This window comes from Tasmannia lanceolata, unplaced genomic scaffold, assembly GCF_043159265.1.
Source record: "Tasmannia lanceolata isolate RefF3 unplaced genomic scaffold, GAP_Taslan_0.1 ptg000025l, whole genome shotgun sequence".
NCBI lineage: Eukaryota > Viridiplantae > Streptophyta > Magnoliopsida > Canellales > Winteraceae > Tasmannia > Tasmannia lanceolata.
In genome coordinates this window covers 12,067,606-12,090,105 of record NW_027518702.1, presented here as the reverse complement: position 1 = coordinate 12,090,105, position 22,500 = coordinate 12,067,606, and the positions used below count along the sequence as shown (strand labels likewise).

Sequence of the window (22,500 nt, the reverse complement as noted above, 5' to 3'; positions counted from 1 at the left end):
ACTTTATCTCTCCGGGGTCATTGTCTGGTTAGTAGTTCCCTAAATTACCTATTATTTTGTGACTAACTTCATCGCGACAAAAACTAGATCATTTCATCTTGTAATCAGATAAATCAAGATAAGAAACAAGATTAATAATAGAAAATGAGATAAATGACATCAACCTCCAAGAATTTACCTTTTTTTTTCACTAACTTCGCCGCAATGGAGACTAGATAATTTAATCTTATAATTGGATAACTCGTGGGCCCCCATGTGAAACCCTATCTCCAATTTCGATCGCCACCGTCTAGTCCCAATCCAACATGGAATAGATGTGGGCCCTTTTATCAGATGAGGGGTCTTTAATCTTTGACCATAAAGGTTCAAATGGATTTGAGAAAAGGGTCACTGCAGAGTCATATACCATTGATTAGTTTTAAGAAGATTAATCTAAGAGTGCAGCCAAAGAATTTTGTCATGAGTGTTGTATGTTTCTTTCATTTCTCCAGATAAAGTTCAAAGAGGGCCCATCACACCCACAGCTTACCTTCCAGACTAAATTATTAGGTCTTTGGAATATCTAATGAATTGATTGCACAAGCCACCCCACCTCACCCAACCCCATCAAACCCATCCCACCAAAAGGTGGAAACTGTCTATAAAGGAAGGAAACAATCCTCCACTTGTTTGCTTTCACTTGTAAGGGATTTTGAAAGTGATAGGGGAGGTAATGGTTTTCAATTTTTCTTTCACCCACTCATTCGCATTTCTTTTTTTTGTGGGTTCCCCACTAAATGTAATTATACTAGTACATGAATAACTCTCTCTCTCTCTCTCTCTCTCTCTCTCTCTCTCTCTCTCTCTCTCACAGCAAAGGGAATACTAAAAGATGATTACTTTTGACTTGGGAGCACCAAATTTGACCAGGAATAAACAAGGTTTAGTGTAATAATCAAGGTTTTTCTCTGTTCATCACACTAATTAAAAGGGATCACTTCCCTTGAAAGAAAAGGCATAAAGAAAAGCTGGAGGTTAAAAATCAACTACTTGAAAAAAATGGCTTACCCCTCTTCTTTTTAATGAGGCTACCAATGGGGGTGAAAGCGTGCGGGCTGCATGAGCAGCCCATATTGCCCACATGTGAATAAGTTATTTTATTTTAATTTATTTATAAATGGGATACACTAAGATTACTTTGGAAGCCATTGACCAAGACAGATATAAAATTATTCATAACCAGTATTTGATTATAAAATTGGATCCACTATATGCATCTAAGATTATTTGCAAATAAATTTTAGTGGTATCTAAAGAGGCCCATGTGATTAAGACAATCTTAATAACATTTTACTATTATTTTTTGAGAAATGATGTCGGCACAACCATATTTTGATATTTTCGCTCATCCATCTTCTCTTTTAGTGTTTAAAGAGCTGTCAAGAGGTTATTACATTTCCCAGAAAGAGAGCTGGGTTTGTGCAAATATCAAAATAAGGTCGTGCTAATAACGTTTCCCTTATTTTTTTTAATAAAATAATAAATCTACATTGGTAACTGTGGCAACCTCAGCATGAATTTTTCAACATTCCTGTATCTATGTGATACTTAATTACTTATTAGTCATAGAGAAACTTGCATGTAGACGATATTTAATAGCTATAAAAGAAGTTTACAATTATAAGGTACTAAATAGTTAAGGAAAACTATACAATTATAAGGTTTTAAATAAGCTCGACGGCCACTCAAGTTTTCCCATTATTATACATAGACTGATAATCCTTTTCTTACCTTCATTAGAGGGAGACATGGGTTTGTTAGATTACCAACCACATTTTCTCTCATTAATTAAAGAAATTTTATATAAGAACAACTAAATGCATTAAATATTTCGCCAATTTCGCTTTCATTATTATCAACACCGCTGAGCATCGCAGTATCGAAGTCATGATTTATTGAAAATACTTCTTAATACTGATTTAATTTAGAACCTCAACTGCTTTATTCCCCTTGATATAATATAACTAAGAGTGATGCTAGGGAAACCGAGAGTAGGACCTAAAAGGGGACCGAACAGATAGATTCACGCCACAAAATCACAAGTGACGCAAGCCACCCTTCAATTTTAGGGAAATGATAAAAAGTAATTTTTTTTTTAACACATGGCGTGTTCTCATTGCAGGTCCCCTACTAGGTGGTACTCTCGGTCTCCATATCATTTTCTTACAAATAAACCCGAATAACTAAATGCACTCCAACTCCAAGTATATATACACATGGTTTTAAATTCCGACCGAAATTTCAAATTTCGGTGGAGACCGACACCGAAACCACACAAAACCGAAATGGTCATTTATTTTGGCCGAAATTTCGGTTTTTCCGAAATTTGACACAAAAAATCTGTTTTTTTAAATATTAATTTAATATTTCACCAAAATTTCGGCCGAAATTTAATAACGAATAAAATATTGTTTTTTTTTTTTGGTACCAGATTTTGGTTGAAATTTTGAAATTTCAAGGTCTGAAACCCGTACCGAAACCGAAATTTTAAACCTTGTATATACATAACCATATGTGTCCAGCCAGGAGGTTATTAGTCGAATAGCAATCTACGTGCCTATTGTAATTATAGGAATGCTAAACTGAAGGGCGCCCCTGTAAATAAAAACCCAGCCGCAAGTATTGATATGAATCCAGATCAGACAACATTGAATGTACCAAGCAACTCAGAGCAAGAGGACACCAGAGCAGAACGAGTCAGAAAAAAGCCACGCTGGATGTGTGATTACTTAGAGAATTAGAGTAACTAAGAGAGGGATTAGCTTAGTAAATAAATATCTCTTAAAGAACTTTAATTCTGTAATCAGTTGCTGAATTTGATGTAAGTGTTGTAACTAACTGAAGTGATGCCTATATAAAAGAGCTCACTCTGTCAGAAGAACATAAGAAGAAGATATTCTCCTTCTTATCCATTATGGTCACGTCTAGGTAGCCTATATAAATAGGCTAGTCACTCCCAGAAGTTTCTTCAATAAAAAACAGTTATCCAACTAGGGTACCCAATCCGAAGAACAACTTATCCAAGGATTCCTATGCCCATTTGGTAGTTGAAACTAGTTGGAAAGTACAGCAACCAAAATGAGAAAAGTGTGATATACAGAAAAGAGTGTCAATATCAAATCAAGGGATCATGGTCTTCTTTATAATAACTTATTGTGTGTGTGTGTGTGTGTGTGTGAGAGAGAGAGAGAGAGAGAGAGAGAGATCACATATATCTTGCCTACCAAGATGGATATATGCCCATACAAAATGACAAGGGAGGAATATGACATGACTTGCAAAGCAGGAAAAGTGAGGACAGGTAAATTCCTTCTATGATCATTTAGTTTTTGTTTCTTGCTTTGTGAGGAATTTCTCAGGCATGCAAGGCACATGGTTGAGTATCACTACAGTAAAAGTTCTTATTAAACAATAGGAAAAGGGAATGATTTCTTGTAGTGTTTTTTTTTTTTTTTTTTTTGGTAAGAAAGTGGTTACTTTGTATTTAGAAGAAGTGCATATAGATCTCTACTTCAAGAAATCTAATTTCCTATGGGAGAAGTGTAAGGAAACTTAACCCATTTCATATGGAAGATCTTTCTTAGATTACAAGACTCCTTGGAGTGTAAATAAGAGGAATCAGGTCAATAAAACAGCTGGATTTGTTTTTTTCTTTTTGAATATATCACAATAAAGAAGCAATGTTAGGAATATAGGCCTCTAAAACAAGCTTTATTCTCTTGATGAATGATTGATGATAGTTGCACCTGATTTACAGAGACCCAATAAGCGGAAAGTCGATTAAGAATCAATGCTGATGATTAATTTTTGGGTCTTACTTAGGGAAATGTATGCTTAATCAAGACCATCGATCTTGTAGATCAAAAATCAACTATTTAGTTTTTCATGGTGGAACCCTAAATGAGGCTTGATGGATCGATGGGTTAGGGTAATCTGATCAAGGTTACGTCAATGGTAACGGACTGGACTTGTGTTCAAGAGTTCGATCAACGGGTATGATAACATCCATGTGGTATGTGGTACCCAAAGAAGTGGCTGTTAAACTTCGTCTTTTCAAGTTTTTTTCAACATTTGTCATTAGAATGAGCAACTTTTTAATCATTTCATATGGTCATAGAAGACCACTTGGAATAAAGGTTTAAACAAAATGAAGCTTACGAAATGAAGTACTCTACAAGCATGTCCGGCAACCCTTGAAAAGAAATTCCATGGAATATTTGTGGAATCAACTGTGAGAGAGGATGGGAGCGAGCGAAACTTGACAGGGCAGGGTTGAGAAGAGCACAAGAAGTCCATGAAAAATAGATTAAAAACTACTTTGAGGGGCCATTTGGACATTTGGATTTTAGAATCTAGGATTTAGTTTGAAATCTCTCCCCCATCCTGAGATTTCTAAAACCTGGAAACATGGGATGATCTGCTACTCTCTTGCTAGCGGAAACAAGGGCGAGAAATCGGAAAACGACGACTGGTCCGCTTCTTCTCTCGTCTCTCATCTACAATTTTGAAGAAATCCCGAATTCAAAAATCCGCATATCCAAACGGCCCCGAGTTTTTTTTTTTCTTCATTTTTATGAGCCTCTCTCTCTCTCTCTCTCTCTCTCTCTCTCTCTCTCTCTTCATTTTGGCCCGCATTTTGAAACATTGATTATGGGCCCAAATTAGATGGTCAGGATAATTCATGTGGTGAAATTTTTCACTTTGGGTCAATAACAGTAACCCAGACGGGTGTGGCTCTTTGGCTTAAAGTCATGGGTATGCTCCCCGGTGACAAAAGTTCGAATCCCCCTATAGTAAACCCGATGCGCGTGGTTTTCGGGTGATTGGGCGCATCATAAGGATTAGTCCCGCCCTAAAATAGGGTGGGGATACCTTATGTCATCAAAACAAAACAAAAAACAATAGCCATACAGATATGTTATAATTCCTCCAACAGTTGTAGTAGAAATTCATACATGATGCAAAGATAAAGGCATGTATAGAACCATGTACTGGTTACAAAAGTCAAGAATGCATTGGGTTGCATGTTGGCTCTCACAAATTCGAGCTTTTAAAGGCCCAATGGATGCCTTTCAGTTTGCTGTTCATGAGATAACTTGAAAAAGAAGATTGGCAAGTGTTAGCTAATGACAATTTCGCTCATTCGCGATAGAAATTACCCCTGGTGAGTCCACTGTGTATGAACTAACCGGAAGTTCTGTCACCACCAAATGCGTTTTTCAGAAATCCAGATTCGCCTAGATGGCTCACATCCCCCCACGTCTTGATGACCCAATCACCACTGTCAGACAAATGAAATATGTTCACAGATGCATTCATTACCTTCCCCTGAGATGATCCCTTTGGCGCCGCTCGCTTGTAGAGTGCTCTCAACACACCACCATGAGTAACTACAACCACTCGCTCTCCTGGAGGCATAAACAACATTAAGAAAAAAAGGTTAAACAACAACAGACATGGTTGCCATGTTTGCAAGCATGAAAAATTAATCCATGTAATGCAATGAATTACCTGTCCTACTAATTCAATTAAATCGAGAAGTGCCCCTTTTCTTTATAACTTCTAAAATTCTCCTATCTGAACACCTTATTTGTTGGTCTCTACATCCTAACTCAAAATAAGCAAGTACACATTACTTTATGATGTTTACATATTAATGAACCCATAAAATAATTAATTCATCCTCTTGGTCGTTAAATTTTCTGTTTCTTTTTAGTTTTTTTGATAGACAAGCTGAGATTGAAACCAGGGCAACTATATTTATCGTCAATCGTTCATAGCAATCTCTTGCATTTGAAATTGACACACTAGTTGAAACAAAAGGATTTCATTGATGCTTACACTTGGTTCTGGAGTAATTTTGACGCTCTTGACTTCATGGGATATTTATAAACAGATATACAAACTCAGCTGAGACCAAGCTGTTTCGGCCTACACAACTTGGATGCAGAACAAACTGATAATAAACATATCCCAAAACAAAAGAACATTGTTAATGCCTGTTTTGATGAAACAACTGGGTTTTGTCCCACTCCAAGTCAGACCAACCCGATAGTAAACATATCCAAAAACAGAGAACATTCCTAACACTTGTTTCGGCTGAAACAAGTAGGTTTTGTCCACTACTAGGTTTTGTCCCACTCCAAGTCATAATCCAAAACCGAGTTCCAATACTTGACCAAGAATATTTCATTTCAGAAGTGTTCTTGTATCAACTTTGTTCTTCCATTATTAATTTATCACCATCAACCTACTATAACACTCTATTGCTATTTAATGCATCAACTTGTGTTTACTCAATTCATAACTATTTACTTCACACTTGCAAATGTCTGCATCATTTATGCAAATCACTGTTTCTTCTTTTCTGGCAGGTAAGCTGGAATCGAACTTGCAACCTCACCGATTAAAAATTGAGCCTTATCTATTAAGCCACAGGCCCAACCCCCATGCAATCAATGTTGGAATTCCGCAGCAGTCTAGCATCCACATTGGCGCTTACCAGTGCATTTTAATTTGCAAATGACAGTACAAGAAAAGTGTCAACCTCAACCCTCTAAAAAAAATAATTCTCCTGGAAATCGTATCTCAACAAATTCTAAAGTGAGTATTGTATACTGGTAACCATATGACATCATTTGAATATGCCACATATGAAAATAAGATGCAAGGTCTAGCAGAGGAATAATATGTAAAATAATATATACAAGGACCTCGCCCTTTCCCTCGAGCCCAGAGAATTTCCAATTAAGAGATAGCACAAGGGCATAACACCGTAATTAGAGAAGTATTATATTAGAGAATTGATGAATAAGATGATGTCTTATGGTGAAATTGCCAAATGTACATGAATCTATGCAAGGATGCATAATCTGCAATCGCAACCAAACTGTATTCTACAATTTCATCAGTGAAATAACTTTGTATTTCATAATTCTTACAACAAATATATCAAAAGGTTATCTTCGAGAAAAACAAACCTTTGTGCTTGCTGGCAATTCTTTCCAGGGAAGATGTGCATCGGTGATAAAGTTGGTCAAGACTTTCTCCACCACCCTAAATTTCCAAAACGGGCAACATAATAGATATGAGAAGACTATCCAATGGCTAACTGCTCAAAGTATTTTCTTTATTAGCATTTGGTAATAGTAAAAGATATTCTGTGAGTAGAGTATGGTTTTTAGCAAGTATTTAGAAGCTTCAACTGAAGTAGCCGATGCAAATGAGAAAACTAACAGAAAAATTCCAGAAAAATAACTAAGCACATAACTTGATAGGAAATATGAAAATAAATTGCATTAAGCTACTTCCAATTTTTTTTATTAGGTAATGAGCCTTGTGTATTAATGATAGACTTCTTTGCTTGGGTATTTTGATTGGTATTGAGACTTCTGTACAAGTGTTCTAGGCCTCATGCTGTCACAGACCCACAGGTTTAATCTCAGCAGCTAAAATGAAATAAATTTACATGGTTACGCATTTTATATGCACTTTTAAATCTCAAAATTGTGGAAACTCTCCCTTACACAACGAACATTGTGAGGTGATTTCTAGGCCCTCTTTTTTGGATTGATAAATTGTGAGGTGATTCTCTTTTAACAAACGATTTCTGACTCTTTAAATGAAAATCAATCCTAAGACTAGGATTTATGATTGCTTTTTCGACCTTTCCAGACCTGTAGTTTGTCTTTGAGAAAAATATCTTTGGCGGTCCATCTTACCTTATACAGTTTTCTCGGGATTTTTTTTTTTTGGGGCGGTTGTTTTCTTGGGATTTCAGCTAGTATGATTTAATGGAAGACCAATGACACTAGTGTGGGTATGATTTAATGGAAGACCAATGAGACAATTAACTTGGGATTAAATTGGTTTGCATCGATGTCTCTAAAATTGTAGATTCCTTAATAGTTTAACAGCTCACGATCAACTTGGGCAGTAGCATAAAGGAGGTTTGGGAAAGGAGAGCAGCACACTATTGAAACTTCGGAGTAGTAACTAGAGATGAAAGATACTTTCACAAGTACAATTGGTTCTCTATTGAGCACAAGTGAAGACCTCATATGGCAAGGTATTAGGCTACTCTTAAAGTTGTTTCCATTGAAGATTTATATTGAAGGAGATTCAGCCCTCTAACATCTTTTGGTGGAAAAAGGAATCCCCCCTCGATACCATTCCTATCTCGCTTTAGAAAAATTGATCATCTCCTACTAGCTTTCGAGATTGGTTGAATTTCTCATATCCCTCAAGAAGGCAACTCACTGAATGACCATTTGGAAAATCTAGTGCCATGGGATTAAAGGCAAAATATATAGTTCAATTTCCTTTGTGGGGCACCTCATGTACCTTTACTTTTGGTTTTAATAAATTTCTCTGTTTGTCAAAATAACACCAACTACAATAGTAGAACTGTTATGTTATAGGCCAACATAATTTTCCTTGGAAGAATATCACTAACAATATTAGTAATAACAGTAGAGCTGTTATATGACATGCCCGCAGATTTTTCCTCGCAAAATACTTCTAGATGACTGTAGGATTGGGACCCACTTATTTGATAATCCCAAATCATTCATCTATGGGCATTGTTATGGATGGGCCATGCCCCAAATTCTCCACAGCTAGATGATCCAAACCTTCCAATTTGTAGAGACTTTCCCACAAAATGTGGAAAATCATTCATTTAAATCCGTCAACTTTGACTGATAGGATCATCCAATAGGGAGATATTTGGCCAATAGAAAGCAATAAAATGGCCCATCACACAAATTACATGGATCATTGAACAGGTGGCCCCCCTAGTGTTCCCTTGCCCCCAAAAATATCTGCATGAATCACATAATAGCTCATATTAAAAATCTAGAGATGAAGAAATCACAAAGCGAGGAAAAAGGCTTACGGGGATTTCTTGATCTGTTTTGGGGGACAAAAATGCTTGATAAGCTTTAGTCTTAATCTTTGCAGCTTCACGCAATACAAGACCTTGAAGATCCCCTAAATGTCTTTCCCTTAAAGTAGAATCCTGTGTTACCTGGACCAGGAAAAAAAAAGAGAAAGAGATTTTAACAGACGTGAGTAGATGATAGTAATGTTACTTTAAAAAGCATAAGTTCTAATAGCTTCCATGAATTACAAAAATAGAACATAAGTTCCCTACAAACTCTTATGTTAAGACATGCACATGTAGAACTCTAGCACATAGTTGTGTGCTTGGCATGGTTTTAAAATATCCTCTGAAACCGACACGAAACAACCAAAATATTTCTGTTTCCATCTCCACCAAAACCAAAACGAATACCAAAACCAAAATTGAAGGCGCATTAATGGTACACTATATCAGTATGCATTAAATAACTCAACTCAACTCAACTAAGCCTTAGTGCCAAACTAGTTGGGGTCGGCTTATGAATCCTTTAGAAAATTTTCATGAAGAAGGTGAAAGAGTCTACCCGGCTCAAATTGAGACACTAGTTGGGTTCATCTACATGGATCATTTTCTTCCATTCTCTCCTATCCAAGGTCATGTTCTCCATTATGTTCCTAGCCATCACAAAATTATATTTATATATAGAGAAATTATGTGATGCCCGACCGTCAAGTCCCATGAAGGTGGTACTTCAAAACCACCCTTGATATTTGATCCAACAGCAGCCTATTAAAAAGTGGGCCGCTGTTGGATCAAATATCAAGGGTGGTACCGTTTTGACGGTTCTTGACGGTCGGGCACCATATAAAAACTCTTATATATAAATTGCATATGAAATGAATTACATAATTATATTTATATAAATTCTCTCCTATCGGTATGCATTACATAATTATATTTATATAAATTGCATATGAAATGCAGTGTATTTATTATGTATAAATATTTATATGATTTACATGTAAAATGTGGTGTGTTATTAAATCATTATGGATGGTTATCTTACGTATGGGATGGTTTCGAAGTGTGCTTTGTTCTTTGTCTAGCATTTCCAAAATTTTCATCTTGAAATTCTATCATTTGCATATGTTTCCATTAATAACATATGTAAATTTATGATTGTTGTAGTTTTGTAATATTGCTCTTATTCAAGGGCATTACTGTCTTGTAAAATTATCTACTTAATATAAATAGCAACCACATCCATCGCAGATGTGAGTTTGCAAAGTTATCTGAAAATACAACTGTCTTCATGGTATCAGACGCAAGATAGATCCTTGGTGCCTATTTTGTTTCCCCTTTTCACTCAAAATTTCCGTGATTTCTTCAGCAATTTTTTTTAACCTATTATGGCTTCCGATATTCCACTTCCTTCCGAAATTCCTGACCCTATTCCAACAACCGACTCTACTGTTCCTTCTTCTGAAAACATCTCTTCTTCTTCTTCAATTTCACAACCACATCCTGTGTTTGATATAACCAATATTAAATCTCTTCTTCCTCTCAATCTTGATCATGAAAATTTTATCCTCTGGCAAACTCTATTTATACCTATCCTTAATAGTCATGATGCTTTAGATCATGTTAATGGAACATCTCTTCCCCCACCTTCTACAATTCTCTCTGATTCCGGTATACCAGTTGTAAACCCTGATTTTATTCAATGGAAACGTATTGATGATCGTGTTGTTTCTTGGCTTAATGCTACTCTCTCAACTGATGTTCTTAAACAAATACTTCAACCATTTCAATCCCTCACTGCCCGTGAAACTTGGACAGCAATTGAAAAATTATTCCATGATCAAGAAAATGCACGATATCTACAATTGAAAATCGATTTTGGCGAACTTAAAAAGGCAGACAAATCTATGGCTTTCTTTCTTCAAGAAATAAAAACCATTTCAGATTCCCTTTCTGCAATTGGTCATCCACTAGATGATGATGATTTAGTAATGCAAACTCTTCGAGGACTACCATCATAGTATGATAGTTTTGTTTCAGCCATTACTTCAAGACCCCCTCTTCCTACGTTTGATCAAATCCGTCCAATTCTTCTTGCTCAGGAAACCCGTATCGTTCACCATCATCCTACTCCTCCACCTGTAGACAAAGTTTTCTTTGCCAATCGTGCTAGTGGTCATCGAGGTGATCGTGGCCGTGGCCGTGGCGGTCGTGGACTTCATTCTCCCTTTCTTCAATTTGGTCGAGGTCGAGCGACAAATAATTTTTACAGATCAAACCGTGAAAATTATAATTCTCGAAATTTCAATTATCTACCTCCACAACGACATCCTGATGGTATTCTTGGTCAACCTCCTCCAACAACTTTGAAACTAGAACTTCGTCAAATTTGTTGTAAACCAAATCATACTGCCTTAGAATGTCGAAATCGATTCAATCAAACATATACTGCTGATCAAATTCCAAAATCTTTCGCCGCTATGAACATTAGTGAAAATTCGAATCCAACTTGGTATCTTGATACAGGAGCAACTTCTCATATGACGCCATCTGAAGGTAGTATTTTATCTAAAACTCCATACTATGGAACTTATTGTATTTATGTTGGTAATGGCAATTTGTTACCAATTTCTCATGTTGGAAATTCGATTTTGACAACTAAAAATCATTATTTTCAAATGAATGATATCTTAGTTGTTCCAAACATTAAAAAGAACCTTTTATCTGTAAAGAAATTTGCTTTAGGTAACAATGTTTCTTTTGAATTCACATCGGATGGTTTTTGTGTTAAGGATATGGTGACAAAGAAACCTCTTCTTCACTGCGTTAATCAAGGGTCATTATATGAGCTTCCTCCGTCTCTTGCTCGAGTTACTCCTACAAAGGAAGAATCATTTTCTACTGTTTGTGTTTCTCAATCAATATGGCATAACAAACTCTGCCATCCCGGTCAACCATATATATGTCATTCTGCTCTTCGAGATAAATGTACACCAGTTGTAAATAATTTATGTCATGCCTGTGAAATTGGCAAAAGTACTAGGTTGCCATTTTCTATTTCTAATTATCGTTCTTCTTCACCTTTAGAAATTGTTCACTCTGATGTATGGTTGTCTCATGTAACCTCCTTTTCAAATTATAAATATTATGTGTTGTTCTTAGATAATTATTCTCGTTTCTCTTGGGTATTTCCTTTGCAACGAAAATTTGAGGTTTTTGACAAGTATAAAATTTTCAAAGCAACTGTTGAAAATGTTCTTCAATGTAAATTAAATATTTGCAATGTGATGGTGGTGGTGAATTTGTTAATACAAAATTCCAAAATTTCCTTCATACTAATGGCATTCAATATCATCTTTCTTCTCGTTACACTCCTCAACAAAATGGGGCTTCGGAGCGTAAACATCGTTCCCTAATAAACATGGTTCGATCCATGTTATTTCAAGCCCATTTGCCTTCGTCCTTTTGGGTTGAATCTTTACTTAATGTTGTTTATGTCATTAACATGTTACCTTCTAGAACCTTGAATTTTCAAACTCCATATTTTTTACTTTTTCATAAAATTCCAAATTATGATTTTTTAAGGGTTTTCATATGTTTATGTTTTCCAAATCAATCTGCTACTGCGTCTCATAAGGTATCTCCTTGTTCTTCACCATGTTTATTTCTTGGCAGTGCTCCAAATTATCATGCATATAGATGCCTTAACTTAGAAACCAATAAAATTATAATTTCTAGACATGTAAAATTTTTTGAAAATGACTTCCCTTTTAAAAATTATTCCACGGAAAATAAACAAATTTTCCCTCCAGTCAAATTTCAGCAATCCGTCTAATATTCCTATTTTTTCTACCCCCTCTACTTCACATTTTTTCAAATTTGTTCCCTACACAACCGATCCCTCTCAATCCGTCTAACTCTATCCCACTAAATTCTCAACTTACACCACGTTTTACAAATATTTCAAATAATATAACTACTTCTCAACGTGTTATCTCTCCTACAATTTCTCAACCGAATACACGTCTCCAAGATAAATCGTTCCACTCTCAACCGTCACTACGTTCCCCTGCAAAATCAAATACTTCACGTCTCCACGAGAATTCGTGCTTATCTCCAACTACCACACATTTTGAAATTCCAAACGAAAATAACAGCCCATGTACTCTACCAAGTCCTATAAATTCACATCTATCGTCCACCTCACCTACTTTTCCTCAACAACACACGCATAACTTTTCTTCACCACCACTTCAAATGATCCCAACCGTTCCCTCAACAATTCAAATTCAAAACTCCCCTATTTTGCCTCAACAACTTACGCACGTCAGCCCATGTACTCTACCAAGTCCTATAAATTCGCATTTATCGTCCACCTCACCTACTTTTCCTCAACAACACACGCATAGCTTTTCTTCACCACCACTTCAAATGATCCCAACCATTCCCTCAACATTTCAAATTCAAAACTCCCCTATTTTGCCGCAACAACTTACGCACTTTTGTCCTTCACCACAACTTCCATCGATCCAAACCGTTCAAAATAAATCTTCTCACCATATGGTTACACGAAGTCGTACTGGCATTCATAAACCACGTATTCTTCCTTCTTTATTTTCAAAAGAAAAAGTTACTAAACCTTCTGTTTTACAACCGCTTGCAAAAATCCTAAGCGGAGAGAAGCAATGTCCAATGAATATAATGCTCTCCTTCAAAACCATACGTGGGATCTTGTACCTTTTCCAAATCATAAAAATATTATCGGTTCTAAATGGGTCTACAAAATCAAATTCAATGTGCATGGATGGTATAAAGCTAGGTTAGTTGCTCGAGGGTATAATCAAAGGCCGGGTTTGGAGTTTGGATTATGATGAAACATTTACTCTAGTCGTTAAACCTGCAACAATTCATATAGTATTGTCCCTTGCATTATCTCGGAAGTGGTGTATACATCAACTGGATGTTAAAAATGCGTTTTTGCACGGTGAGTTACAAGAGGAGGTGTACATGTCACAACCACAAGGTTTTGTCCATCCAGAATTTCCTGATTATGTCTGTAAACTCAAACGGGCTTTATATGGTTTAAAACAAGCTCCGCACACTTGGTTTCAAAGGTTCGCAGGATTTCTCAAAGAAAGAGGATTTAAGAGTAGCCAATCTGATAATTCTATTTTTATTTTGAAAACTGATTCTGAAATGGCAGTTCTTCTGCTGTATGTCGATGACATTGTTTTAACGGCCTCAAACAACACCTTGTTAAGTTCCATAGTACAATCCTTGAATCAAGAATTCACAATGTCAGACTTGGGAGATTTACACTATTTTCTAGGAATAGAGGCTCAGAAATCAAGAAATGGTTTATTCTTGTGCCAAGAGAAGTATACAACTGATGTTTTAGAAAGGTTTAAAATTCAAAATTCAAAATCAGTTTCCACTCCTATTGCACAAAAGAATGACATGTTTGATAATTGTAGTGCTTTAATAACAGACCCAACTGAATATCGAAGTATAGTGGGTGCTCTCCAATATTTGACTTTTACAAGGCCTGACATATCTTACGCCGTTAACTTGGTTTCCCAATTTATGCATGCTCCAAGGGAAAATCATTTTCAAGCCGTTAAGAGGATATTACGTTATCTAAAAGGCACTAAAAGTTACGGAATTTTTCTATCTTCATCCCCAAATACACATCTTCGGGCTTTTTCTGATGCAGATTGGGCCAACGGTCTTAATTCGCGAAGGTCTACAACAGGTTCTTGTATTTTTCTTGGAAATAATCTCATATCTTGGTCAGCTAAAAAGCAACCTACTGTTTCTCGATCCAGTTTTGAATCGGAATATCGAGCAATTGCTTATGCAGTAGCAGATACGTGTTGGATAAAATCTTTGTTGCTAGAACTTGATATTTTTCTCCCAAAGCCGGTTACTCTACACTGCGATAATATTGGTGCAACTTATTGGGTGGCAAATCCAATTATGCACGCTAGAACAAAACACGTGGATATTGATTATCATTTTGTTCGTGAAAAGCTTGCCCGTGGTGAACTTCATGTTTTATATACGCCGACGGAACATCAACTTGCTGTCATATTTACTAAAGGGCCAAGGCTTGTCATCACCACGCTTTGCGTTTTTACGATCCAATTTGACCGTTTGTTCCAACCCCGCTCAAATTGCGGGAGGGTAATAACATATGAAAATTTATGATTGTTGTAGTTTTGTAATATTGCTCTTATTCAAGGGCATTACTGTCTTGTAAAATCATCTACTTAATATAAATAGCAACCACATCCATCACAGATGTGAGTTTGCAAAATTATCTGAAAATACAACTGTCTTCATCCATATGTTTCCGTAATTTTACAGGATTTTACCAAAATTTCCAACCAAGACCAAGATATTTCCGTTTCTATGGCGTCCGAAACCAAAATTCAAAATCTTAGAGCTTGGGCCCTGAGAAATTGAAAAGAAAATTAGTGCAAGAAACATAAATGGAAAATGCCTCTTTCTTATAAGGGTGCAAATAGGAAACAATAAACATGTGGATTAAGTTTTTTTTTTTTTAAATCCAAGAAAATTTTATTCAAGAAAGAGAAGACGAAGTACAGGGGAGATGAAATCATGGGAGAACAACGTCGAAGCGCTCCAAGGAATCTCTGGCCACTCTCGTCCTGGCTAGTCTATTGGTCACACGACTCACCATTGGCTGATGATCTCCTCGAATGCCTATAGGTTATAGCAACGCCTTCTGCTCTCTCGAGAATCTCATCGATCTAAGGCGCAAACCTCCAAGGGGAGGGCAACTCCCATCCAGCCACCTAATAACATTCAAGGAGTCTCCTTCAATCACAAGGTTTTCCAATAGAGGCCGCTCTAAAAGACCTAAGCCCTGCAGTGCCGCTCTAACCTCCACTTCATATGAGTCCGTCATTCTAATGGAGCTTGAGAAAGCCCACCTCATAACACCTAGGTTATCCCTTAGAAGACCACCCACTCCACTTGGTCTAGGGTTGCCAAAACTGGAACCATCAAAGTTCAACTTTAGGGACCCTGGATCTGGAGGTGCCCATTCTAGTGAGGGCCTCGGCCTCTCCTCATAACTAAAGCAAATATCTCTCCAATCCTGCCACAATTGATAAGATACAAACCTGAAAATCAAAAGGGCTTTAACCCATGCTATGGACAAGGCAATCACTTTTACATGTATGGAATGAGACGACATAGCGTCGCCCTTGAAAAGGAGGGTGTTCCTTTCTTCCCACAAAACCCATAACGTAGCATGTAAAACCATTTTCCAAAGAGTCTTCCCTTGAGAACGCCAAGGCACACACGACCACTCCTCCAAAAAATTGATCACAGATTTGGAAAAGAATCATGCCAAGTCAAATCTACTCAAAATCTTCCCCAATACTTCTCTGGTCGTGCTACAGAGAAGAAACATTTGATCCACTGTTTCCCAGGGCACATGGTCCACCATCAACATATGCCTGCGCAAGAGAGATGCACTTGGAGAATGAAATGTGGAGAGAGAACTATAAGCCTCCTTAAAGATAGCATGACTGTGCTCTTAATTTTGTAAAGTGGGTCCCAGAAAACATGATTATTTAAAAAATTACCGGGAAATAATTGTTTCGATTGTTTCACACCGTTCCCCATTTGTCTTAACAAAGAGATCATTTTGTGTTCCCATTTTTGTTTCCTAGGAGACATTTCCCAGTGCAAGAATCAGTTCCACGCACGCACAAGTGTCTGTGGTCTAGCCACATTTATGCTCTTAGTTTCAAAATCAAACCATAAATAAGAAATAATCAACTAAAAGGTCAAAAGCTTGATTAAAACAATGAATAGATTAGAAAGAAACTAGTATAGAATTGGTATCGGCAAGAATTCAGCTAGCATATCATGGCATCTGGATCATTAACATGGAAATAGCTACAAGATAGATCCATCAGTCATACCTCAAGCAAATCACAACTTTTTGCTATTATTTGCGCAGTCTCAAAAGCTCGCTTCAAGTCAGAAGAGTATACGGCTGAAATTTTAGATTCCTTAGATAGCCGATCAGCCACCTTTAAGAAAATCAAAGTACGTGTAAAGCACTAGAAAGACAGATGATTTCCTGTAAAAAAAAAAGTGCCAAAACTTACTGCAGCTGCTTGTTGTCTCCCAACATCATTTAATTCTGCATCCAGGTGTCCCTAATAAATGAAGACAAGAGTCACCAGATCAAGGGATTAGATTGTGTCCAAAATAAATGAAGAGAAGAGTCACAATATCAAGGGATAAATTTACATTGTAACATGGAAAAAATATGCTGGATAACAATGAAATTAACTCTGTGAAAATGAATATACGATCTGGGAATCAAAGAAAGCTGAAAAATCAGTTTTACAGATCATGATCGGCTACTTTGAGGACTCTATTCTACAGAGCAAAGCCATGCTCACAACATACCAAATAGCCATGCTGAAAATACTTCAGGAGAATTAACGTGAGGTGATCTCTTAAGCAGCAAAGATAAATGTCAATTTCCAAGATAGCATAGGTTTAATTTTAAAGTTAGAACCACTAAATATATATTTGAAATCCCACAACAGCAGAAAATTCATACTCCCAGAGAAAGTAGACCTATAAGTAACTCAGAGAGTACCAATTCCCTCAAATCTACCCTCGGAGCTTTAGACATAAAATAAAGAGCCATGCCACATCCAATCTAGAGTTTAGATGTGCATAAAACAATGGCAAATTAATATTATGACTACTATGGCTATGCATCAGGGCACAATTCTAGTTGGAAAAATTTAGAGATAAAGGTCGAGCAGCCAAGTATGCCATGCATAAACAAAGGCATGTGAATGGGAACTGATGGAAGGGGCATGGCATGCATTCGCTAATATGAGGATGTAGCATGGTTTAAAAACCTAATTGAGTACTCAAAAATTTGAGAGTTGAATCTAACTCATCTGAGACTTAGGTCGAGTTTTTGGTATACCTTGACGTGTTTAAACTGAAGAAAAGATAATCAATATTTTAAACTTACGATACCCAGATTCTTTATACGAATACTGACATACAGACCGGAACGGAGATATGACTCCACATTTTCAAAAGACTAGAACATGGATACAGATATCGGCATCTCATAACACATGGATACAGATATTGGTATCCAATGTTATGAGATAAGACAAAGATATGTACAAATGAAACATTATAAATCTTAGCTGAATTAAAATTATAATTATAGGATTAATAATATTTAGATTTGATCCACAGAATCATAATTATAATTGCAAATTTGCAATACAAACATACAAAAAGTATTATAGTTAATTCAAAGAGATTGAAATATGTTTGAAAGTTGAAACATAATCATTTTTTTAGCCAATAGAAGCTAGGAATTATTTGGTACAAATACCAGTATCTATCTGGTGCCAGTATCAGTATCCGATCATGTCATAAACTGATGTGGGGCCCACAAAAGTATCCCGGCATCATAGCGTGAATGAAGAGACTTTTATTCTCTTAACTAGTTTATTGCACCTTGTTCAAGTCTTTTCTTTTTACAAGTCGAATACTAAAGCAACACTAAAAAATGAGACTGTTATAGTTCATCTAAGAATTTTTTTTTTTATTGGAGCATCCTTGAGTTTAACAACAATGTAAACTCTTCAGTTCCCTTTTATATATCTATTTTAAATTGTATCTCATAGTATGAGTTACTCTATTTGTATCTTAGATATGGATTTGTAAAGCCCTCAGGCGTATCTTCAACCCTGCCTCAATGGACAGACATGAGATTAACAAAAATGTAAACTCTTCAGTTCCCTTTTACATATGTATTTTAAATTGTATCTCGTAGTATGAGATACTCGCATTCGTATCTGAGTTATGGATTTGTAAAATCCCCAGGCGCATCTTCAACCCTGCCTCAGTGCCCATATCCACATTCTCTCTGGGAAGTGTAGCCTTTACTGTCTCCCCAATACTGAATAAGTGTCACCTATATCATATTCATACAAAAATAAGCTATAAAAAATCAAGCTGGGCACTGACAGGTTTTGTGGATTTTGGGTATTGTTATTTGTTGTGATCTTCTTGATTGACAAATGCTTCTCATATATAACTTGTCAATTTGATCTGCAATTCAGATTAAGGAAAAGTACTACTCCAATTAGGAAGAAAGATAAACGACATAAGGACAAGCTTGAAGATAAGACTATACTGGAACACGGATCCAAATGCATGTTTCCAGTAAAAGTTCATTTATCGGGTACAACACCGAATTCTAACAACATAAATTCATGTTCTTGGAAAAGGATGGATAGTAAAACAATTTCATCGCAATGATGAGAACATGGGTCCAATCCGCGGGGCAAAAATGAAAATAGAAAAGAATGCAGAAGAAAATATACAAAAATTTTAAATTTCAAACACTCATCTCAGATACATTTGATATATGGGTTTTGATAACAAGTGTCCTAAGGGCACCAGTTAAGGTGCATTGGAAATGACATTTTACAATCATTTTACACATGGTTTGAGAAAAATACACATATTCTGAGATTTCTTTATCAAATTGAGTGTAAAATATCATTTCCAATGCACCGTAACGGGGGCACTCGTTAGCATAACCCTTGATATAATGCACCAGTAAAATGACGAGGATCTAACTTCTGTAAGAATGTAGAATACAAACGCAAGTACGAGTAAAATTATTTTTTTCAAAAGCTAGCTCCTAAACCACATCATATGCATAAAGCAATTAAACTAAGAAAGTTATCCAATTCCACCAAATGACGACATCCATGAAAGAGAAGATAAATCCATTCATGATCAATTAATCATTACCCATTTAACATAGAAAAATCAAATGGAAAAGAAACCTGAATTCTTCCACAGGCATTCCATGTTGTCTCCCCATGACGAACCACAATAATTTCTGCGAAGTCAGAGGGGACAGAATCAAATCTACCAATATCATTGCAAACAGGATCTGACGATCTCCTGGTGAGCAGAAATAAAAAAAGTTTGGGTTCAGAATAATAAGTATGACAATCATAAGTGCCATGTCTAAACCTAACAATTGAGAAAAAAATAAACGATAGATCCTACTCAAAAACAGCGTTGTACTATTAGAATCATAATACTCTCAATTGCAAAACACAGAGTTATACTATTAGAATCATAAAACTCCCAATTGCAAAACTCTCAGATTCTAAAATTTTAAAAATAATAATTGTAAGATTCTACTCAAAAGCAGATTTATACTATTAGAATTCTAAAAGTCGCAATTGCAAAACTCTCAGATTCTAAAATTTAGAAAAGTATACATACAAGATTCTACTCAAAAGCAAATTTATATGCAGTGTTTGGTTGCACAAACTCTCAGCAGCCGTCGGAATTGTGGAGGAATTTCAGATGCCATTCCTCATTTGGTTGCCAATATTGCATTGAAATCCCAAGAGACTCCATGGCATGTTTACTAGGTAATTATTGCATGTCTGCAGGTGGTATTTATGTACCCTCCTTACAACTTTCAAACTAAATTCTACAAAACAGGTGGGATTTTGGTTGAAAATCTTGGGAATGGTGCTTTTTTTCTCTCTTTCTCTCTCTTCCCTTGTCTCTCTCTTCACTCTCTATATTGGTAATGACACCCCTACTTATTCACCTACTCTCTGAGTCTATGCCGCGCAACAAAACACTACTCACCTCCATTCTCCAAGGTAATTCCAGACAAATCCAATGCTTGTCTCGTCCCTGTTGACACCTTATTCCACTCCTCTCTGAACCTATGCCGTACATCCAAACATAGGATCATAAAACTCTCAATTGCAAAACTCTCATGGGCCATTCCGATACATGGATTTTTAAAATCCAGGATTGTAAAATCCTAGATTTTTCAAGCTAAAACCTGGATTTAATAAGCTAAAATCTTGATTGTAAAATCTTACAAGCTAAAACCCGATTTTATAAGCTAAAACCTGGATTTAATAAGCTAAAAACTGGATTTTTACAATCCTGAAAATGTCCAATTCAGGTTTTAGCTTAAGAAATTCAATAATATAAAATTTGCAAGATTATAATCATAAAGAATACTGTTTTATGTTATTAGATTCAGAGAAATTACTCGGTTTTGAAATTCCCACGTGCAATTACATCCATAGAATAATCTAAACCCTAGTTCCAAAAATAGAAAAAGAAAAATACAGAATAATTACCAACATTTTAAAGCAATTTTAGGCGAAAAAAGAGATTAAAAAAATGGAAGAGATCATACATTGAATCGGAGTTGCAGATGCTCAAATTGGCCATTTCAAAAGGCGTGGATTGAACAATGAAGAATTGGTTTTGTCTGGATCGAGATGAGATTCTTTTCTGCTTTGAAAAATGGAAGAGATTTTTCTTTTTACAGAAGGGTTTAGAAGGGCAAGGTGTTATGCTACGCATGGTGCGTATGGCGCAACACGTTTTGGTCACTTCCTTTTAGGATCAATGGACAATGGTGGGACAAATTTTATGGGCCCCCAAACCTAGACCGTTGATCTTGTAGAATCTCTTGATATTGGTCCCATCCTGATGGTAGATTGCATTCGTGAGATACAGGACTATAAAAAAATGAAAATCAAAGGTTTAGCTTTCTTGGCAGAGCCCCTAAATGAAGTTTGGAACAAGGGGTGCAACTTGGGTCGGGTTGAGTCCAACCCCACCCGAGATAGCATTCCCTCAACCCTAACCGAACCCAACCCGTCTCTAAATCTCTCAGTCCTAACCCAACCCATCTAACCCGAAATTGGGTCGGGTTGGTTCGTGAACATAAAAATTTTGTTTGTGCAAAATTACAAAATTGCCTCATTTTCCTTAGTGGGCCTTACCCATAAAAAAGGGTTTTGCATGTAAACGGTCACACTTGAGCACAAATGAGAGGCCGACTAAGTGGCAAGCCCAAGGGCCACAAATTTAAATACAACTCACCACCACCAGACCCAAAACAAAGAGGTATTGGGTCCCACGACCGCTTACACCACTATGCAAAGTGGTTGTGGGTAGTTATTGCTTGGATAAACACATTTACTCTCTTTTTTTATGAAGAAAGATAACACGTGAGGCAAGCAAAAAAAGAAGCACAGAGAAGAAAAGCAAAGCAAAAAGAAAAAGAAGGATCTAGAGAAAGCTCCCAAGTGAAGAGAAAATCTCCAGCTAAAACAAAAAGGCAATCAAGTACTTGAAGAACACTTCTAATAAGATCAAGCTACCAAACAAGACCCTTTGTTGGAGGAAATTCACATGACTTCACAACCGATGAAGCGTGAAGCCCAAAGTGAAGTCCACACATCTTCAATACCGAAGAACGAGAATTACGCCGTGAAAGCCCTCGTCTTCACCAAATTTAACGTTGTCTTCACCAATTTGATCATTAATCAAAAGATTATAGAAAGTTGTACTACATTTTCTTATAATTATAATTTATTTATAATTTCTCCCGGATTTAGTGAATTCGTTGGATTTGCAAAATTAGTTGTCGACACATAGAAAATCATGATAAAATTAGAGGACGAGGTCGGGTTCTGGTC

The 22,500-nt window shown here is 36.4% G+C and overlaps 1 protein-coding gene across 1 annotated transcript; it reads right to left on the bottom strand.

Moving 5' to 3' along the window:
• Window positions 1-4,933: 4,933 nt before the first annotated feature.
• Window positions 4,934-21,407, bottom strand: LOC143858076 (Phosphoglycerate mutase family protein). Its single transcript, XM_077368673.1, has 7 exons — window positions 21,207-21,407; window positions 19,810-19,930; window positions 17,071-17,121; window positions 16,882-16,992; window positions 8,936-9,067; window positions 7,020-7,095; window positions 4,934-5,447 (listed from the first exon to the last, which is right to left on the bottom strand). Exons 1-7 carry the CDS (start codon window positions 21,374-21,376, stop codon window positions 5,224-5,226), a joined length of 885 nt encoding a protein of 294 aa, XP_077224788.1. The 5' UTR covers window positions 21,377-21,407; the 3' UTR covers window positions 4,934-5,223.
• Window positions 21,408-22,500: the final 1,093 nt, after the last annotated feature.

What these genes read in the sequence shown, in the direction of transcription:
- LOC143858076 (XM_077368673.1), bottom strand. Translation starts at nt 21,376, where the DNA reads ATGCGTAGCATAACACCTTGCCCTTCTAAACCCTTCTGTAAAAAGAAA. An exon ending in ATCTGCAACTCCGATTCAAT is followed by an intron (nt 19,931 to 21,206) that starts GTATGATCTCTT and finishes TCTGCTCACCAG; the next exon opens with GAGATCGTCAGATCCTGTTT. An exon ending in AATTGCCAGCAAGCACAAAG is followed by an intron (nt 5,448 to 7,019) that starts GTTTGTTTTTCT and finishes TTATGCCTCCAG; the next exon opens with GAGAGCGAGTGGTTGTAGTT.